We start from the raw sequence: 21,060 nt of genomic DNA on the forward strand, positions 1-21,060 counted from the left end.
TTCAATTTGTATCAAAGATTTTGGACCAAAGTTTTATTTACAACTCTCAGGTGGGCGTGGCTACGCCTGCAGTGAGGTTCAAGAGTTCACCTGCAAGTCCGACTCGGAAGGGAAGATATAAAATCGACAAGCGTTGAAAAATGGAGGTAAACATTATTATTTAGCACTAGAACAGATCACACGAGGGCTTTGGAGTGTTGAAGTAAGCGCTGACACGTAGCGATGTTCACTAATCCATAGTTAATCCATACGTAGTTGAATGGTCGATTTCGAGCTAACGGATAAACAACATCAGTCAAGTTGTATTAAATGACTGTCTGTCTCTATCTACTATTAGCATATTAGGTACTTTAATCATTAAGTCTTTACCCAAAGTGACCTGCAGTAATTGTTAGGGGTTAGGGGAAGTGGAGCATAAACACTGATCTCGCTGAAGCCTGCAGTAGAGAATGTTACGCTTACAATACGTAAGTAAGTAAATATTTGATTGTCTCTCTCACGAGAGAAATTTGCTTTGGGCAAACAGAGAGAGCGTCGGCGACACATTCATAAACATACATAAAACATGAAACATGAAACCCATTGCATTACCCAAAACATGGCCTCACCCAAACACATGGCCTAACCCCCACCTTGAAACCCATTATAATAATACCTTACGCATCCAGTAGAGGAACGCGCTACTTATGATGCAGAAAGTAACCCTGCTTTCACCATAAACCTCACGTTTAGTCCCAACCAAAAATCTCATTATTGAGTGATGTTGACCTCAATCGTAAAGGCGTAGAGGACATATAGAAGTGGTTCCATGTACTTTATAAGTTCGGACCATTTGTCCTGGGTTATTTAGCCTATAATATTTCTGAAATATTCCATGAACCTTGGGGCCTGATGTCTCCATGATGATCCGGCCCCCATCTTTCGGTCTTTCTGTCTCCACGTACCTGGCTCTCTCCCAGGCCCAGAGGAAGCTGTTGAACAGTACAGAGCTGTGTGTGGACGAGGCCCTGTGCGGTCTGGTGCGGTCGGCCAGTGGTCTCTGTCTGCTGAGGGGTCTACGAGTTGTGGTGCGGTCTGACCTGAAAAACCTCAATGGGAGGGTGGGTCTGGTCTCTGGAGGGGGGTCCGGCCACGAGCCAGCGCACGCAGGTAGGGGTTCTGTCTTTCACCTGTCTGTTTGGCTCTTCACCTGTCTGCCTGTATACATTCTGTAATCCTGTTAGTGTGTCTCTATGTCTCTCTATCAGAGTGTGTGTGTGTGTGTGTGTGTGTGTGTGTGTGTGTGTGTGTGTGTGTGTGTGTGTGTGTGTGTGTCTCTCTTTCACAGTTCGCGTCTATGTCTTTAGCTCCAGGTAATATTTTCACAGGTCTCTCACCTGTCTGTTTGGCTCTTCACCTGTCTGCCTGTATACATTCTGTAATCCTGTTAGTGTGTCTCTATGTCTCTCTATCAGAGTGTGTGTGTGTGTGTGTGTGTGTGTGTGTGTGTGTGTGTGTGTGTGTGTGTGTGTGTGTGTGTCTCTCTTTCACAGTTCGCGTCTATGTCTTTAGCTCCAGGTAATATTTTCACAGGTCTCTCTCTCTTTCTCTCTGACTCACAGTCTTGTGAAAAGAAACTTATTTTTAGGACACGTCGGCCTGTGAAATATTGGATTTAATTATAGAGCATGATCCTCGAAAAGTACAGGCAGCAAAGTTACAAAGGATACATTCTTTTTTGTAGACAATGGGTGAACAGGATTCTTCAGGGAAACGTTTATTGTGGGTAGTTAATACAAAGGTAGCAAAGGTGAGCGCGAGTGACCGTCGTGAAGAGTTTAGGATTGGCGGGAGAGGACAAATTCAACTGCAATAAACTATGAGGGAAGTGGTCATGTCTGCAAGCAAGGCTGCAACACAGTTTAAGGAATCTACACAACAAAGAAGACAATTGGCTTGGCCTGAGTTTCAGACTTCGTGGCTACAATGGCAAAGGCAAATGACAACGATCTTAATAGCTCCGTCAGAGAGAGGAAGGGAGGCATCTCTATGTACAGGGAGAATGTATACAATTCCTTTTAATGTAATTAAATAGTAATGAAGTAAACGAGATTAATATAATTGCATATTATAGTTATGCTTGATATTTCCACGACGCTCTCGCTCTCTCTCCATGTGTGTCTATGTCCCTCGGCCCAGGTTACATTGGTGCAGGGATGCTGTCCGCAGCGGTTGCCGGGGGCGTGTTCGCCTCCCCTCCCCCGGCCAGCATCCTGGCGGCCGTCCTCCACCTCCACGACGCGGGTGCGGCCTGTGTGTGTGTGTGTGTGTGTGCAGGTGTTTGTGTGCGGTGTGGGTGTGTGGTCGTTGGACTGCTTTACGTTGTGTGTGACGCATCATCTTTACATTATTAAGATCGCCAAGATGAGGTCAATTAAAGGAGTGCCTTTTGGGTTGGTCAGACGCAGAATCATAACAACGAGCACCAGCGTGTACAGTATATATGAGAGTGTAGCTAGGCGGGATACTACTATGTAAAGGGTAAGCACTATGTTTACCAGTAAGGGTTGTGGTTGTGGACCTCTGCAGGAGCGTCGGGGGTCCTTCTCATTGTGAAGAACTACACCGGAGACCGCCTTAACTTCGGCCTGGCCGCCGAGCAGGCCCGTAACCGCGGCGTCTCCGTCGCTATGGTGATCGTCGCCGACGACTGCGCCTTTGAGCGCCCCGGCAAGGCTGGGAGGCGGGGCCTGTGTGGTACCGTGTTCGTACACAAGGTCAACAAAGTGTTTTACATTAAGCAAGGGACACGTCTTTATTAATACGTGTACCTGTATATTTACCTGTACAGATAGTGTGTATAAAAACCCTAATCAACCCACCTTGCTTTCTAATTTCTGCAGTTGCTTAATTCTTTTAAATTAGGTCGTTCCGCACTTTTTTTTTTATGTGTCCGCTCCAATATTGATTCTAATCTCAGCCATCCCTTTAGATAACAACATCCGTTAAGTGAATGAATGTAGTCGCCTATCGTTAAGTAAAGTTCGTATACGTGTGTTAATGTGTGTGCATACAGTTGGCAGGGGCCCTGGCAGAAGAAGGCTACCCATTAGACAAGATTGTTGCCAAGGTGACAGAGGTGCTGAAAGGGATTGGTGAGTCTTCCTGTCACCATTTCCTCCTTTATAGTGTATTCAGTCGGCATTAAAAAACTGGATCATAGAGAAAGTGTTGTTGTTGTTGTTATTTACTGTACGTGTGTTTGCAGGTACTTTGGGGGTCAGTCTCTCTCCCTGCAGTGTTCCAGGATGTCTGCCCTCCTTTCAGCTGCCCCCCGGAGACATGGAGCTGGGCCTGGGTGAGAGAGAGAGAGAGAGAGAGAGAGAGAGAGAGAGAGAGAGAGAGAGAGAGAGAGAGAGAGAGAGAGAGAGAGAGAGAGAGAGAGAGAGAGAGAGAGAGAGAGAGAGAGAGAGAGAGAGAGAGAGAGAGAGAGAGAGAGAGAGAGAGAGAGACGTTTATTTATTTAGTTTAATAACTATTTTTATAGATATATCTTTTAAAATATTTTATATTTTTTTAGGCCTACATTGCTATTTTTCCAGTAAAATTGTTCAATATTGTTGGCAATGTACATTATCCAGGGCAATAGATAATAATAAAAAAAAGAAGGAACAAGAGATGGAGAGAGGAATTGAGAGAGGAGCAAGAGAGTGTTGCAGCTTTGATTGGCAGCTATGTGGTTCTTTCAGGTATCCATGGTGAGCCCGGAATCCAGAGGTCAAAGGTCGGCATTTATGGAGGAGGATATCTATTTTTAACAATATATACAATATATTATATCAGAATATATTATATCATAATCTATTATGATATAATAGATTATGATATAATATGTATGCCATATGCGGTGATCTTTAGGTGGCGTGTGCAGACCAGGTTGTGAACACCATGATAGATCACATGACCAACCCCAGCAGCCAATCACATCTGCTGCTCAACTCAGGTAAGTCACCTGTGTATCTATACGTGTGCCGGTATGTGTTACAACCCTTCTCTCCAGGGGACATTGTGCATGTGTGTGTCTGTGTTATAACTTGTCTCTCTCTCTCTCTAGGGGACAGTGTGGTTCTGTGTGTCAACAATCTGGGAGCTCTGTCCTGTTTAGAAATGGCTGTGGTCACAAGAGCTGCACTCTCTACACTGGGTAAGTGTGTGTGTGTGTGTGTGTGTGTGTGTGTGTGTGTGTGTGTGTGTGTGTGTGTGTGTGTGTGTGTGTGTGTGTGTGTGTGTGTGTGAAGACATGGTGGTGAGCTTTGACAAATGAATAACAAAATACTAGGAAGGAAGCCCAAATCAAAAATCACAGGTTAAATAATGAACACCAGGTGAGTGAAAACAGTGTGCCATGTGATGGGGGGTTTCCATGGTTACAGAGGCCCGCGGAGTGGTGGTTGCCAGAGTGATGTCAGGGTCGTTCATGACATCGCTGGAGATGGCCGGAGTCTCTCTCTCCCTGATGAGGGTCGACCCTGAAGTTCTCCGACTGTTTGGTAACACATACCCTTACACACACACACACATAGCCTTGCACGTCTATATATCTATAGATGGATGGATGGATGGATGGATGGATGGATGGATGGATGGATGGATGGATGGATGGATGGATGGATGGATGGATGGATGGATGGATGGATGGATGGATGGATGGATGGATGGATGGATGGATGGATGGATGGATGGATGGATGGATGGATGGATGGATGGATGGATGGATGGATGGATGGATGGATGGATAAAGAGTAGGGCTTTCAAACAATTAATCGCATAGTACTGGTAAGTTAACTCGCGATTATTTAAAAAAAAAAAAAAAAATTAAATCCAATCAATTGACAATCTCTTATACGAGATTATCAAAAGGAATGACACATTATCATTTATACCGAATGTACTCAATATATAAGCAATAATAATAAGCAAAAACTAAACCAAGTGATCTTGAGGGAGTTTTATTGACTCACTCAGTGTGGGTTGAAGATGGGTTGTACTGTATATACTCACACACACCCACTGTGTTCCTGGTAACGTTCCTGGTTACTGCAGATGCCAAGACGAGCGCTCCCGCATGGCCCAACCTCAGCAGTGTGTGTGTGAGTTCACGTCAGTACACCGTGGAGCCCCCCGCGCTGCGCACGTGGGCCCAGGGGGGCGACGCCCACTCTGAAGGTAGGAGTGATATGATATGTGTTCTATGTTAGCTCATGGATTTTCTTACGTTCTTAGATCCTGTGTTGTCCATCACTTTAAGAATGAGCATTAGCCACTTCTTCACTTTGGGTATGTTTGTTTTGTTCCCCAGGGCCGCTGAGCCCTGTGATGCGTTCAGCGCTACAGAGGATAAGCTCCGCCCTGCTGGACAGACAGGAGGAACTCAACGCTCTGGATCGGGCATCTGGGGACGGAGACTGTGGCAACACACACGCACAGGCTGCCCGAGGTGAGACACGCACTCAAACACGCACGCACACACACAAACACACACTATATGATGAACGTAAACCTGTCATAACTGGTTATACTGCTAGATTGTTTTGTCTAGTGTCTTTTGATTGATTGAAGTATCTGCTAAATGCTTATGTAAGGTCAGAGGTGAATGGTGCTTACATAGTATGTCATAAAATGCTCTATGCTTTGCTCTATGCTTTGCATCGAGCAAGTATGATTCAAAGCTCAATATTTAAACTTTTCACTCACAGCCATTCAGGAGTGGCTCTGCATTCATGTGGTGCCTGGTTGCCCGGGGCAACTGCTGTCTGTCCTGGCCGGATTGGTGCAGGAGAAGATGGGCGGGTCTTCAGGGGGGGTAGGTGATAATAATGTTTGAGGTTTGTGAGGTGGTTTCTTTGGAAGCTGGGACAGACAAAAGCCACCATACACACTCGCACACAACTAGAAAAATACAGAGTTTGCATTTTTTACCTAATTAAAATAGTTATGTTGTGACATTACAAGATTGACATATGACCGTTCAAATTGTCGTTCAAATTGCAATGCAGTGGCATAACTGTCTTTCCCTGTCACACTCTTTTGTACACATACCCACCGCACACACACACACACACAGATATACAGTCTCTTCCTTACAGCGGCAGCAGGACATTTGACCGAGGGATTGAGCCATGCCGGGGCCTGGGCCAACGCAGTGCATGCTGGGATACAGGCCATGATGAGGTACCAGACCAGTTAAAGAGAGTGTGAGTGTGTGTGTACGTGTACGTGTGTGTAACATGTTTTTTGTGTTCTGCGTTAACCAGGTACGGAGGGGCGGAGCCTGGCGACAGAACCATGGTGAAAGCTTTATTTATTATTATCTGTCTGTCTGTCTGTCTGTCCGTCCGTCCGTCTGTCTGTCTGTCTGTCCGTCTGTCCGTCTGTCTGTCTGTCTGTACACTTGTTTGAATGTCAGTCTGAAAACCTGTTTGAATGTCAGTCTGATTATGGGTATGCCTTCATCAGTTGGATGCCTTGTGCCCAGCTGTGGATGAGCTGCTGAAGGTGAAAGCAGCTCCTTCTGGTGGTGAGATGGCAGTACTGCAGGCTGCTGTTAAGGTACTGAGACGTAGTACAGTCATAGACATAATACAGTACAGTCCTGTTTCCCTGTGCTCACAGTCCAGTGATAAGGGTGTTTGACTCACAGCTGAAAGGTTCTGGGTTTGAATCCAAAAGCCCACAGTGAACCAGTAGAGCAAGACAACCTCTAAAAAGACTCAAATACAAATTCACTGTTTCACCGTTGCTGTAAAAGTGATTTACATCTTAAAACATGGACAGTCAAGTAGGGACACTCAGGCATGCAATGTACCAAAATTAAATGTATGTAGATCTTAAATATAATGTGTGTGATCTATTTCTTTTCCCGCCCTTTTTGTACCTCGTTGTCAGGCAGCAGAGTTGGGGGCGGAGTCGACCCGTGACCTCAGAGCTAGAGCAGGGCGAGCGAGCTACATCGCCGCAGAGCGAGTGACCCTCCCCGACCCTGGGGCGGTGGCGGTAGCCGCCATCTTGAGAGCCGTGCTGGAGTCGCTAGAGGAACAGTCGTAACTTAGCAACCTGGCAAGCCATAGGACAGACTGAGGCCCAATAATATAGTTCAAATACAAATCAATATATTATGGTAATATACACTTTCTAACATGGTTATATAAACTAGACTATGAGGTTAGACTATTTAACAGGTAATAAATTGGTCTTTTCCCCATAAACAACAATTACAACCCAAAATATGCATCAATTTGTTATCAATAATTTTGCTACATTATTATTGGTGTGCTCAATAAAGGGGATACATGTAATTGTTGGTTTCAGAAGACATTTCTTAGTTGTAATGTATGCATTAAAGAGGTAATAACTGAATGACTTTCACTGAAGACAATGGTTATATTTACATTAATTAACAATATCTTAATGAAGTATTTAGGCTCTGTGGTTTGGCTTTTTTTTGGACTTTGTACTATTAGAGTTAATAAACAAGTATCACAAGTGTATTTATGCTGATTATGGTAAGCTTACCCTAACACTGACCTTACATTAGGGTCAGGGGTTACTACATTAGGGTAAAGTTTCTATAATAGGGGTCAGGTGATTCTACATCAGGGTTAAGTGTTTACCTCTGGGTTAGGTGATTCTACCGTAAAGTGTTTCTAAAAGGTTAGGGGATTCTACATCAGAGTTTAGGTGATTCTACAGTGGGATTGTGTGTTTCTACATGGGGATTACGTTTTACTTAATGAAGGGTTTTAGAGATTGGGTTGCGTAATTCTATAGGTTATTCTACTTTAAGGGATTTTGAGGACAAAGTTAGACAAATCTTCAACTTGCTTCACAACGGCTGGCTATGGGCATTCACAAAACAACCCTAAACGTTTGTTTTCAGAAATGTGCAACTCACCGAGTGGTTAGTGGTGTTCGCTGATGTTCCAAATCAGGTATCGTTGCGATAAACAGTTTTTGTCGTGTTTTATTTGGCATTTTGTTAATTTATTGATTTCGGTTGGAAGACTCATTGCTTGTTGTAGTCTTTTTGCTCCGTTCTAGCCCTACTGTTGAGTCTGGGAACCGAGCTAAAAGACTACAACCTGCACCCCTGGATTCCGCTGCTGCCGTGATCTTTTCCTCAACAGTAGATTCAACATTTGTGCATATTTTCTTTCTCCTCTACGAATCTCGCGGTATGTTTAAAAAACAACACACAAGTTAATTTCGGGTTTAAAATGCATTGTAATGCGCGTTACTGAGATTTGTAACACTTAAAATATTACCTTTACAGCAAAAAGTAATGCAATCCAGTAATTGCATTACTTTTCTAAACGCGTTACTCCCAAAACTGACTGTATTATTATAACAATAGCCTACATCGCTTGGTAGGTAAATCATTGACCTGCCAATGATGCCCATTGGCAGGGAAGTCTGTGCAACCAGATTTGTTCACTGAAACACTGAAAACATTTTGAATTGTTAACGTTATAATGGTGAATACTGAACATGGTGATTCATGTAGGCACCGCCTGACTACTCATCCCATGTGTACAACCGTCAAAACAATGAGTTGTGCTTCTGTTTTTTTTTTTTATTAGATAAGCTCCTGTATAATTGGTCATTGCATTAGTGGGAAATTAACTCATCATCCGTCTCACAAATGACGGTTTCCCAGACCGAGCTATTAGGTAGTAGTACAAACATTTACAGAATGGGCTGCGTCGCATTAGTCCCCTGATACAATTATGTTCACGCCCTTAACGTGTTTACCTTTTTGATTAAGTTGGATTGCCGGAATAGGATGCAAGCGGCATGATGAAAGTGCTCTGTGGACTTCTGGGTACTATCAACGTCACAAGAAGGAAGTCTAGACAATGGATGACATCATCTATGGACGGTTCCATCGCGTGTTGCGTCAGCATAAAACAAGAAGGACCATCAACTAAATCATTTTATTTCAATTTCATAATTAAAATTTACACTTTACATTAATAATTTATATTGTTTATACCGACTGTTTTTTCTGCCCTACTTGTTGTTTTTTCTGTTTGTCTTGTCTTGTCCTTACTTTAGCATTAGTTTAGCATTTACCTTAACGTCTATTTTCGTTTGTATTAGTACTTTGTATTTGTATTGTATTGTATTTCTATCCTGTGTTTTTCCACTGCCGCAACAAACAAATTCGTCCTACGGGGGATTAATACAATTGTATCAAATCTAATCTAATCTAAATGACAAAGGCGGGCAAATCTTTTGCATTGTGCTTGCATTCTCTGTTTTAGATGCTCTTACACAGCAGCTCGGGACAGCCGCCGTCACCCAAAACACTTTTGCCCAGGCTGTTCAAAAGTGGCTGCGCTATGCGCCAGGCCGTGCAGGCGGTAGTGGAAGACGTGACGTCATGTAATCGTGTAACAAAATGATTTTTTTTCACCTTAAACAGTGTGGTGTGGTCAGTGTTTGAGGCTAGGCTATAGGCATACAAGCTTTCAAATTTGACATGACTTTTTAGCATCCTGGCTGTCGGTAAAGCAGGATATTCATTATAGGCTATTTAATTTAGGGCATTACATTTTCGTATATTCACTGTCTGTTTAGTCTAGAATATGGATGAACAAAACATGACTTGGCATTACAACATTTTGCATAACAGCATTCCCAGGGGCAGCACATTTCACAATCGCACTTCTTCGGTAGGGCCCAAACATTACTAGTCTCAGAGACAGTAGAGACAGTATATAGAGCTGTTTCACTGTGTTTCTCATGTCACATGTTAACATATTTACAAGATCAAGGGATTTCTAAAGAATTGTAGTGGTCAGGGATAAGGGATAACGAGTAATAAATCAATGGGTGTGCAAATATGACGTGAATACACACATACAAAGTGGCATTCCTACACTTATCTCTGACTTTCTATTTTCTTCGGGGCCTAATGGTTTCTCAGGTGTTACCCTGTTGGGCTGATAACTTGATCAAATGTTAAAGCAGCACTCTAAACAGATCACAACTATGTGATATTTTAACAGTAAAGGTCAGAGTCAACCTAATCCGAATGATAGCCCTCCATATAGGACTGGAGACCTCCACTGTGACGATCTTGTCATCCCTCCCACTTGAATGAGTTAATGCAATATGTGTAAAGCAACGCAACTAAACAGATGAACATATAGGCTTTTTTCTGCCTCTAGTGCATAGTGTTTTAACTATGACATTTTTTATTTTCAGGCAAAAATTCAGATCACAAAAATCCCAAACTCGTGTCCTTGAAGCGTAGTGTTAATAACTGGAATCACTTGGTCATTATTTTCTTCTGACGTAATTAACACGGAGATTAATCAACAGAATACAAGAGAGGGTGGCATGGCTTGGCAGTGAGGCATATTGGAAAATGTGCTGGGAACTTACCTCCCGGTTCAGCCAATATACTCTAATCAACGCATCGGAAGCTTAAATAAGGAAGTTATAGGGTTACTGTTGGGTAAGGTTTGATTTCGGACAGGATGGCAGTGAGAAACAATATTGGTAGAACACCTGCCATCAGATAAAGAATACAGGTTTAAACTACATTCCTCTACACCTGTGTTCCTCCTCGTAGAGCTGGTCACCCTTGCAGGACACCTGTCCTCTCTACCTGGTCAGGTATATGCTATAACAAACTTAGCATTCATATATTTAAGAGAGAGCTAGAACCTTTTGCTTTAACTTTCTGTCCCAAGTTTTTTGACCCATGAGTTTTGTTTTATTTTAATTTGGGGGCAGCTGAAATCCTGTGTATATAAATATATACACAGGATATAAATAAAAAAAACAGTTTCAACCAGGGAGGGCTGCGCTCCATGGCTCTCTTTGGGCTGGCCATGTTTTCCAATCAGATCACTCAAAATAAATTAATTTGTCTTTTGTTCAAGTGCAGTCACCCTGATCAGGTGAAAGAATGCAGGATAATGAGGATAATGATGGCTGCTATTTCTGGCCTCCATAATGTTGGTGGAATTGAGACGTTCCGATTGGAGTCACTAGCACCAATCAGAACGTTGCCCTTCCTTTAGACCTCTTCCCGGACAACAGGAAAGACCAAGATGACCTTTACCACAGTAATGTAACAAGGACCAAAATAACATCCAAGAATGTGATGGTAATCCGAGTGACACTGGTGAAACAAACGTCCCCATAAACTATCCTTGTGGGGAAATTACATTTTCATTGTACCGAGGATAGACATTACGTTCTGATGGGGAAATTTGGTTTACCACGTGTGCTTGATTTGCCACACAGTGTTACACCTATGTGGAAAGATTTACTACAATGCCCAAACCAGTATGTCTTTGTTTGTGTGAGTTTGTGAGTGTGAGTGTGAGTGTGTGTGTGTGTGTGTGAGTGTGTGTGTGTACACGTTTGTTTATATGATCTTTTCTAAACCAGTCTGGTAACATTTACCTGAATTTCACCCTCCTGGCATTCAGCCAAGTAGGCGGGGCTTAGAAGGGAGGGTAGAAATCTTGAAGGTATAAGTGAGACAGGGTCCTCTTCGAACTTCACGGGGTAGTGAATCGAAAAGGCGGGTATACAGAGAGGGACAGACTGAAGTAGGGCGAAGAGAAGAAGTTACCCTGTGCACGTACCTGGCTTGGAGTATATCACCTGCATCTCTACACCTGAGCTCACGTCTCACCTCGAGGAACAGGTAATCTCCCGACTCATATACGACAAACTAGACGGGGGGGAGAAAGACGGGGGGAGGGGGGGGAGAAAAGGAGGGGTGGGAAAGGGAGAGAGAGGGGGGAGAAATAGAGATTGGCGAGAGAGCGGGAAGGGGAGAACGAGATGGAGGGGGACAAAAACAGCAAGATAGGGAGTGAGAGGGAGGGAGATAAAGAGGGGGGAGAAGGGGAGAAGAGTGAGAGTGCTGGAAGGGGAGAAAGGGAATGAGGGCAGGGGGGGAGATGGGGAGAGAGAGGGAGCAGATGCAGCGAGAGAGAGAGACAGAGAAAATAAGGTAAACAGAGTAGAAGTATTTGGCAACACTATAATTACAGCTAATCGCAGACAGCTTTAATTAGAACGTGAATTTAAAGAATGCGTAATGAGCATCTTGAAAACTGTACCTGGAATTTTACTGCTCGACATTTTGTGTAATTTTACCGTCATGCTTTTGTTTATTTCTTAAGTCAACTGTTTGGAGTTCATAAAGTTCCACGATTATCCAATGACCCTTCAGCAGCTTTAGTTTAAAGAGGATGGAAATGTGTCTTATATAATCGTAAGCATAGTAGGCCTAATCTATGCCATTTCATCTGAAATAAGTCCCCAATTTAGAGGATCTTTTTTTCGCTATCTCCCCCAAAACACTATGTGAACGTTCCACTCTGCTGAGAACCCAGGTGACGTTTTTTTCGTGACCTCAGACTACCGTCTGACGTCACAATCCGGGGACCGGGACATCAGCAATGTGATCTGTGTGGACATGTGGAGCTCTGTCTCTCTGTTATGAGCGTTTTAATGAGCAATGTTTTATACGAATTCCGCACGACAGAGTAGCGTTATACTTTAGGTATCCGTGAAGGCTAACCCTCACTCAGACGCGGACAAAAAAGGTTTTGGGTTCACTGGCTCTTAAATTTAAGGTTTGAAGCACATTAAAATAAATCAAAGTCAGTCCTTTGCTCTTTTATCTTTCGTGAAAAAGCTTCTGACTGAATAGTAAATACTCTCTCTGACAGGAAGGCGTCACGTTTTTCTTTGTTCCCTTGTTTGTTTGTTGGACAAGGGTGATCATCTGTTATTGTTATTTTATTAATTAGGTGAGGAAGGCATGCAGTGCTCAACTATTGTTTCTTTCTTTATCATTCTCTACAATCTTTGGGACCTATTTCCTTCCTACATTTTTCACCTAGAGACTCTATTTGGAAATGTTCACAGTAACTTAGAATCGCGCCCTTCTTTTCAGATTGTTTTAATATTCTATACATTTTTAGATATTCTACTTTTAAAATATTATCTTTTTTTTAACATGGTAGTCAATGGGAGGACGACGGAGCGCTCCTCTGGTACTTCAACTGTTTAAGACGTAACTGAATCAATTTCCAACCGTTTATCTTCGTTCAAACCATTTAACAAATCTACACACTTGTATCTTCAATAATTTTAAACGGAATTTCGATATCATTTAAACTTTCTTCAGAATCTCAGTTTTAGTTTCATACCGGCTTCGTTTTCAACTGTTTTCATAGAAGACATCTGCCAATTCTGACACTCCTATTCCCTCAAACATCGTTACTCAATCATTTTCCAACCGTTTACCTTCATTCAATCATTTGACAAATCTGCACACTTAAATCTTAAATAATATACAAACGGAATTTCGATATCATTTAAAGTTTATTCAGAATCAGTTTTAGTTTCATACCCGCTTCGTTTTCAGCTGGTCTCATAGATTTACGTTGACCTGGAGCGTGAGGACGTTCAGCAGTGTTGCCAGATTGGGCGTTTTCCCCCGCTCTATTGGGCTACTTTTATTCGCGCACCGGCTCACTATTCTCTTAAACACACACACACACACACACACACACACACACACACACACACACACACACACACACACACACACACACACACACACACACACTTACACATTTACATTTTCTTAAATGGTGTGCATGTTTACATTGTTTAATCCATTTAGACTTTTGAACGTTTGTTCAAATCCCTTCACTTGATTTAAGCCATTTAACGTTTCCTTATGTCTCAATCTATGTGGCTTTATTAAAAAATATTTTCACCCTCACTTTGTACTACAGCACTCACCGCATTTTCTGCAGGACATGCATTTTCTAGTTTTACTTATTGTACTTAAAAACATACCTTTATAGATTAGCTTTCTTCTAATCAGGTAGTCTTTCTTTCTGAAGCTATTTGAAACAGATTTTAATTCGGAGTTGTGTCTCTTGTCAGACACTCATTGCAATTTGCACGAGTGATTGATTGCTTGATTCCTTTTCATCCTTTGAATTTCTTTGAATAGTTTCATAATTTATTTCATTCATACTTTCCCAACCCTTTCATCAACCGGGTGTATCAGAAGTCACTGCGAGTCTCTTTTGATAAAAGCTTCTGACTGAATTATAAGTACTCTCTCTTTTGTGACAGGATGGCGTCCCTGGGCAGCCTCCTGTCTGATGAGCAATTCCTGTGCTCCATCTGTCTGGACATATTCACTAACCCCTCATCCACGCCCTGTGGACACACCTTCTGCATGGGCTGCATCAACCGCTACTGGGACGGAGCCAAGGTACCTGTCTGTCTACCTGTCTGTCTCTCTACCTGTCTGATACTCTACCTGTGAGTAAGCCTATGCACATGTCTCTCTACCTTAGTTAGTAAAAGGTTAGTAAAAGGTACATGTCGATCCCTGTCCATCTCTCTACCAGTAAATCAAAGTAATGGTTCAAACCACCACTCTCTCCACCTCCGTTCCATTGCTCTCAACCTTCTGTCGTTTCCTCTCCTCCTTCCTCTCCTCCCTCCCCACTCGCTCCCTCTCCTTCCTCCTCCTCTCCTCTAGGTGTACGAGTGTCCTCTTTGTAAGAAGGCGTTCCAGAGGCGCCCCGAGCTCCAGGTCAACCGGACCCTGAGGGAGATCACTGAGCAGTTCAAGTCCATGTCCGTGCTGGGCTCGGGCGGGGCCGGGTACGGGGGGACCACGGTCATGAGAGGGGGGAGGGGGGGCTGGGTCGTTGGAGACGAGGATGGAGAAGAGGAAGGAGGAGCGGGGGGAGGAGAGGGACTCATTTGTGATGACCGGAGGAGGAGACCTAGAGCCTTGGGGAAGTTTGACTCTGACCCTCAAGACATCGGTGAGTACTGGACTAGGTTCTGTCCAGACTTCATTCTTACATTGTGATAAATATATCAATTTGTATATGAATATACATTAGTAGATCAAAGATCTCTTCAGAGCATCTGAGACCCAAGTTAAATGTGGGCGTCTCTTAAAGATCCCATGGCATGAAAATTTCACTTTATGAGGCTTTCTAACATTAATATGAGTTCCCCTAGCCTGACTAAGGTCCCCTAGTAGCTACAAATGGCGTTAGGTGTAAGAGACGAGCACTAGGTATCCTGCTGTGCCTTTGAAAAAAACAAAGCTCGGACGCGCCGATTTGGAATTTTCTGCGTATGTCGTCGTACCGGGAAAGGTTACCTCCCCTTCTCTGCTTTGCCCGCCCAGAGAACTTGGCCCGCCAATGAGACAATGAGCTGCGACACTTCTTTGTTAATTGGATAACCGTTCCGCTGTTGGTGTTACGGCGCATAACACGTCGGGTACTCTGACGTCTCTGGTATTTCCACAACGAGACTCGTGGCGGGGGTTATCTCAGCCATGGTTAAGAAGGGGGGAAAATAACTTTGGCTTTGACTCCCTGAAGTAGCCTACATGAACTGCGACAAGGAGTAGAAAGGGATTGTTGCCCGCAATTATCTCCCGCCAGAGCACCGCTGCCCGCTGCCCAACGCCGCGAGGCACCAACGCCACGAGGCACCAACGCCACGAGACACCAACGCCACGAGGCACCAACGCCACGAGACACCACCGCCACGCGGCAGGCTGCCCGCTTCCAAGACGGTGGTGCCTCGTCAGCGGGCAGCGGGGCTCCGGCGGGAGGCAATCGCGGGCGACAATCCCTTTCTCCTCCATGTCTCGTTTCAGTCTACTTCAGATTGATGTGGAACTGGAGATTCGTTTGAGATTCATAATATCGTCTGGAGGCGCACACAGCTTTGGCCGTGACAATATATATTATATGATATATATATCAATGTATAATAGGATATTACTTAGATATAGAGCTCCAGGACTCCCACCAGAGCACCCTGAGTGTTCTAGAATATTTACAGAACACAAAGGCTGTGTGCGCCTCGCCAATGCGATACATCCACTGTAAACAGAACACACTGTACAGTGGCCGCAAGCTGCTCAGGGCCACAATCCCACCCTCCTCCTTGACCCGCCTCTCTCCTCCTCATTTGCATTAAAGCTACAGACACCGAAACGGCGCGTATGGGAAAAGCTCAATGTGCGACTGGCTCGTAGTGGCTGTAATTCTGCACCACGGCTGAATTTCGGGAACGTCTTCAAATACTGTGTTAGGGGCCCACTAATACCTATATTAAAGCATCCATAAAGTAGCCTGCCATGGGACCTTTAAACAATTCCTTGTCTTTCCCTAATTTCCTATCTGGGGACTACTTTCCCGGCGCTTTTACTTTGAAAGGAACCCCTATTCTGGTGTCCATGTCCAGCTTGAACTCCCCGCTGGCAACATCCATGCCCACCGAGATTCCCCTGCCCACCATGTCCAATAGCCACACCTCCTCCCGGCTGGCCCCGCCCGCCCCGTCCCGGGGCTCCGGTCGCAGGCGCTTCACCCTCAGCCTGGTGGGGGACACCCAGAGACTCCCAATCTGCCAGACCCACGGCCGGGGGCTCACGGTATGACCCGCACAGCCAGCCCTACCGCCAAGGGGGTTACCGCGGTGATGATGATGGTGGCTCCATGGTAGCATAGTCGCTGTGTTGTGGGGTTGTGTTGGTGTAGCGGTGGTGTTAATGGTGTGTTATTTTAGCATTGCACCAATTGTGTTGTTGTGTTAGTGTAGTTGTGTAAGCTGCCGTGATTGTGTTATTTGTTTGAGTGAAGTTAGTGCGTTAACACAGGCTGGTGTTGTTTAAGTGTAACAGTCTGGTTGCTATAGGGACAGTGTGGTTACTGTGGTGCTGTTTCTATGGTTACAGGTGTACTGCAAGAGCGACGGAAGGGTCGTCTGCCCGGAGTGTCACACCCCTGGGGCTGAGCACCATGGCCACGACACCGTCTCCTTGGAAACGGAATGGATGGATACCAAGGTGGGAGGACCGGAGGAGGAAGAGGAGAGATCTAACTCAGAGCAAACTATTTGTTTCATGTAGTGATGCTCTTTGTTTGTGTGTGTGTGTGTGTGTGTGTGTGTCTGTGTGTGTGTGTGTGTGTGTGTGTGTGTGTGTGTTTGTGCGTGTGCGTTTGTGTGACAGGCGAGGATGGATATGTTACAGCAGCAGCTTCAGGCTATGATCACACATAGAATAAGGAAGATGGAACAGATCAAGACGTCAGTGACTGAACTGCAGGTAACAACACACACACACACAGGCGCTCACACACCCACACGCGCACGCACGCACGCACGCACGCACGCACGCACGCACACACACACACACACACACACTCACCTAATGACCTGGTGGCTGCTTACAAAGTTACAACAAGAATTATAAGCACAATGTAAATATATGATATTCTCATTTCATCGTCAGACACTAATGAGTATTTTAATTACAAACCGGCTATGGTCAAATGTAACTGGATCCAAATTATTGTGGGAATCAATAGGATCAAATATAAATAAAAACATACCAAAAAGTAGTAGCGGTGTAATTTAAACAATGCCATTCTCTACCACTAGATGGCGATGGAGCGAGAGACGGCGGGAAGTTTGTCTATGTTCTCGGCGCTGGCGTCTGCGTTGGAGCAGGCGCAGGCAGAGGTGATGGAGGCTATGGAGGTCCAGCGGAGGGCGACTGAGCACCATGCAGAGAACATGCTGCGTCAGCTGGAGCTGGAGGTGTCCGCCCTGAAGAGCAGGGAGCAAGACCTGTCCCAGCTCAGCCAATCAGACGACCACGTACACTGCATCCAGGTGTGTCTCCATTAATCCTACGCCTATGCTTATCTCCTATTCACCCTCCTCTATTCATCCTTCCTCTTTTCCTCTGTCGCCTCTCCGCTCCTCCTTTCTCCTCCTACGTGTCTCTCCTGCTTTCTCCTCCTCTCGTCTCTTTCCATTCTCCTCCGCCAACTCAATCTCCTCTCCTCCTCTAGTATACACAGTCAACCTTCAGATTCATTCAACAAACCTCACACCCAGGCTCCACCCCCTTCTCCAGAGTTTCCCCGCCCTCTCCTGCCCTCCACCAACCAGAGATTGGTTTGCGGTGTCCCTAAACTCTGACCATGGAACGGGAGCCATCTATAAGAGGCTGGCCGCTCTTTTGGGGAAGTTCCAGGAGCAACTGAATCATTTTGCAGATACCGGTCAGTACATAGAGATATAGTGATGGTCATTACATAGAGATAGACACTATAGAGATGGTCAGTATATAGATAGACACTATAGTGATGGTCATTACATAGAGATAGACACTATAGAGATGGTCCGTATATAGATAGACACTATAGAGATGGTCAGTATATAGATAGACACTATAGTGATGGTCATTACATTGCGATAAACACTATAGAGATGGTCAATATATAGATAGACAATATAGAGATGGTCATTACGTAGAGATAGACACAATAGAGTTGATCATTCAGTAGAGCTACCCTATTTAAATGGCAAATAAATAGAACTAAAAACCATAGAGATTGTCAGTAATAGAGATACAGTATAGAGATGGTCAATGCATAGAGATATACTCTTTAACGATGTCATTACATAGAGATATACTCTATATAGATGTCAGTGCATAGAGATATACACCATAGATGGTCAGTACATAGAGATACTCTATGTAGTTGGTCAGTACATACATACACTATAGAGATAGCTTGTATAGAGATGGTCAGTACAGAGATACCCCATAGAGATAGTTAGGATGGAGGTGGCAAAAGATGACAATATAAAGTTCTTCAACTCTTTAGTAAAATTTAAAACGTTCTCTGTAATGGCTTGTCATCACTCTTTGTTGTGGTGTGTACTTCAGAGAATAATGGCATAATGAGCAATCATTATCCTGACCATTGCACTCCGTTGGGTTATCCTACTGTGCAAGAACTGTGACTACATAGCATATACTTGACTTAATATTGCCACTTAAAATATGTATCAACTTTCGGATGCTTGTTTTACTCTACTCAAGGTATTCATCGATCTGTGGTGGAACCCGGTACTGTTCGATCCCAGCCCAGTAAGTAAATTACAAGTCCAACGTAAAGGAATACTTCAGTATTTTTCAACCTGGATCCTATTTTCCTGAATTTTTTTGGGACCAACTCCAACAATAATGTTTGGAATTTACCAGTATTGAATGAGAACAAAAATGAGCTGAAATGTAATTCAATTTGCCTGTTTGTTATTGTGTCCAACCAAGTCTCGCTCAAAAAGAAGTGTCACTCCGAAATCTCTGAATTTTCCCTATTCAAACTCTGGCCGTGACTTGGTTTGACAGAATAACAAACAGATAGTTCAAACAAAAGGTAAAGGAATCGTACAGTTGAAAAATCCCTATGTTTTTCCTTAAACATCTATACTGGTACTTATGGGATTGTAGAACTGGTCATATCTTAAATAATACGTTATAATGGAAGTAAATAATAATAGAATAATGAAATAGTAGTTTCAATATAATGATATGAGGTTTTTTTTGCAGAGGTGAAGAGAGTACAGGAGTATGCAGGTATTTATTTTTTTCACACACAAAAAAAAATCCTGCCTCAAAGTCTTGCATGTGAATGCGTGTGTGTCTCTCTGTTTGATATTCATCTTCCTCCTATTCATCTTCCTCCTACTCATCTTCCTCCTATTCATCTTCCTCCTATTCATCTCCCACAGTGGACGTGACTCTGGACTCAAGCACCGCCCATGCCAGGCTCGTCCTATCAGACAACTTGAAGAAGGTGAAATGCTTTGATTGACACAACACATTAATATAATTAGACAGCTTTTGTGTTCATAAATGATCTAATTAATATTTAGTTAATATTGAGAAAATATTGACTTAATATTCTGTTGTATTAGCACTTAAATTATATCAATGTCATTCATGATTTATGCGTGAAACAAGTCTGATACATTTTTACCGGCAATGTTGTTAAGGAGATCCACTCCCATTGTTCCACGCTACTTAAGACTTCATCAAACTAGCTCTTTTGTTATTGTTTTGATTGAGAGAAGCGACAAAAATACCTTTTCATATCTGTGCCTCTAGGGGGCGTCATTCACACATCTAGTGCAGTTCCTCATTTTTGTGTACAGCGTGTAGTTCGTTATCAAAATGTCCCCACTAAGCAAGGGTTCCTAATTATATGTGTGTTTGTGTGTGTGTGTGTGTGTGTGTGTGTGTGTGTGTGTGTGTGTGTGTGTGTGTGTGTGTGTGTGTGTGTGTGTGTGTGTGTGTGTGTGTGTAGGTGAAATGTGGGGACCGCCTGCAGCCACTACCCGATGGACCAGCGAGGTTTGACCGAGTGGTGTGTGTTCTGGGACGTGAGACCTTCTCCTCTGGAAGACACTACTGGGAGGTGTGTGTGAGTGTGTATATGTGTATGTGTCTGTTTGCATGCATGCGTATGCATGTGCGTGTGCGTGTGCGTGTGCGTGTGAGTGTGTGTGTGTGTGTGTGTGTGTGTGTGCCCAGTGTGTGTGTGTGTGTCTGTGTGTGTGTGTGTGTGTGTGTGTGCCCAGTGTGTGTATGTGCCTGTGTGTGTTTAGGTGAATGCGTGTGACATGGTGTTAGTAAAGCTTTGCTTGGTGTTTCATTGGGACCAGGTGGAAGTGGCCGGGAAGTCGGACTGGGATCTGGGCGTGGCCAGTGATTCTTGCAACAGGAAGGGGAAGATTGAGGTCAACCCTAGCAACGGCTACTGGTTCCTCAGCTTAAGGGACAAGTAAGACACAACAATGATTGGTTCAGATTGGATGCATTGGAACGGTACCATGGATTCATAGTATGTTGAGACATCAAATGAAACCACGTCTCCTTTCCCCTCAGGAAAAAGTGTACCTTCCGTAACGAGCCGTGCACAGACGTCCAGCTCACCCACACGCCCGACAAGATCGGCATCTTTCTCGACTACGAAAAGGGACAGGTACAGCATGGCAACTTTAGTTAAGAGATTGCCAATTTGGCAATCAGCTGTTTGAAGGGCAAAGTAGGCACATTTGTCAGAGTAGTAGTAGAAGTACTAGTTTGCTTCATGGTAGTTTTTTTATGATGAGTATTCGTAC

The 21,060-nt window shown here is 44.0% G+C and overlaps 2 protein-coding genes across 4 annotated transcripts in view; both read left to right on the forward strand.

The window, feature by feature from the left end:
* The first annotated feature begins 36 nt into the window (after positions 1-36).
* tkfc (triokinase/FMN cyclase) lies at positions 37-7,334 on the forward strand. Of its 3 annotated transcripts, XM_030337670.1 has the most exons (18): positions 37-146; positions 960-1,149; positions 1,347-1,352; positions 2,179-2,283; positions 2,569-2,756; positions 3,056-3,134; positions 3,248-3,337; positions 3,729-3,763; positions 3,898-3,982; positions 4,094-4,183; positions 4,413-4,529; positions 5,083-5,205; positions 5,339-5,476; positions 5,736-5,842; positions 6,104-6,210; positions 6,294-6,327; positions 6,496-6,588; positions 6,925-7,334. In XM_030337670.1, exons 1-18 carry the CDS (start codon positions 141-143, stop codon positions 7,081-7,083), a joined length of 1,752 nt encoding a protein of 583 aa, XP_030193530.1. In that variant the 5' UTR covers positions 37-140; the 3' UTR covers positions 7,084-7,334. The 3 variants fall into 3 exon arrangements, with proteins under 3 accessions (XP_030193530.1, XP_030193531.1, XP_030193532.1); XM_030337671.1 differs by lacking the exon at positions 1,347-1,352; XM_030337672.1 differs by lacking the exons at positions 37-146; positions 960-1,149; positions 1,347-1,352 and adding an exon at positions 1,473-1,557.
* A 4,182-nt stretch (positions 7,335-11,516) lies between these two features.
* LOC115529168 (E3 ubiquitin-protein ligase TRIM39) overlaps positions 11,517-21,060 on the forward strand; it is a 10,873-nt gene continuing 1,329 nt past the window's right edge. The window contains exons 1-14 of the mRNA XM_030337715.1: positions 11,517-11,704; positions 14,167-14,308; positions 14,582-14,873; positions 16,293-16,510; positions 16,814-16,924; positions 17,090-17,185; positions 17,521-17,754; positions 18,002-18,149; positions 18,977-19,024; positions 19,487-19,513; positions 19,669-19,733; positions 20,244-20,354; positions 20,602-20,720; positions 20,825-20,921. Coding sequence (XP_030193575.1) covers positions 14,168-14,308; positions 14,582-14,873; positions 16,293-16,510; positions 16,814-16,924; positions 17,090-17,185; positions 17,521-17,754; positions 18,002-18,149; positions 18,977-19,024; positions 19,487-19,513; positions 19,669-19,733; positions 20,244-20,354; positions 20,602-20,720; positions 20,825-20,921 — 1,707 coding nt within the window. The 5' untranslated portion in view covers positions 11,517-11,704; position 14,167. The remainder of the gene's footprint in view (positions 11,705-14,166; positions 14,309-14,581; positions 14,874-16,292; positions 16,511-16,813; positions 16,925-17,089; positions 17,186-17,520; positions 17,755-18,001; positions 18,150-18,976; positions 19,025-19,486; positions 19,514-19,668; positions 19,734-20,243; positions 20,355-20,601; positions 20,721-20,824; positions 20,922-21,060) is intronic.

The sequence above is a fragment of the Gadus morhua genome, chromosome 17 (assembly GCF_902167405.1).
Source record: "Gadus morhua chromosome 17, gadMor3.0, whole genome shotgun sequence".
NCBI classification, from domain to species: Eukaryota; Metazoa; Chordata; class Actinopteri; order Gadiformes; family Gadidae; genus Gadus; species Gadus morhua.

Coding starts and splice junctions, on each gene's coding strand:
- tkfc (XM_030337670.1), top strand. Junction 4,530..5,082: donor TGAAGTTCTCCGACTGTTTG/GTAACACATACC, acceptor TGGTTACTGCAG/ATGCCAAGACGAGCGCTCCC. Junction 6,589..6,924: donor TACTGCAGGCTGCTGTTAAG/GTACTGAGACGT, acceptor CCTCGTTGTCAG/GCAGCAGAGTTGGGGGCGGA.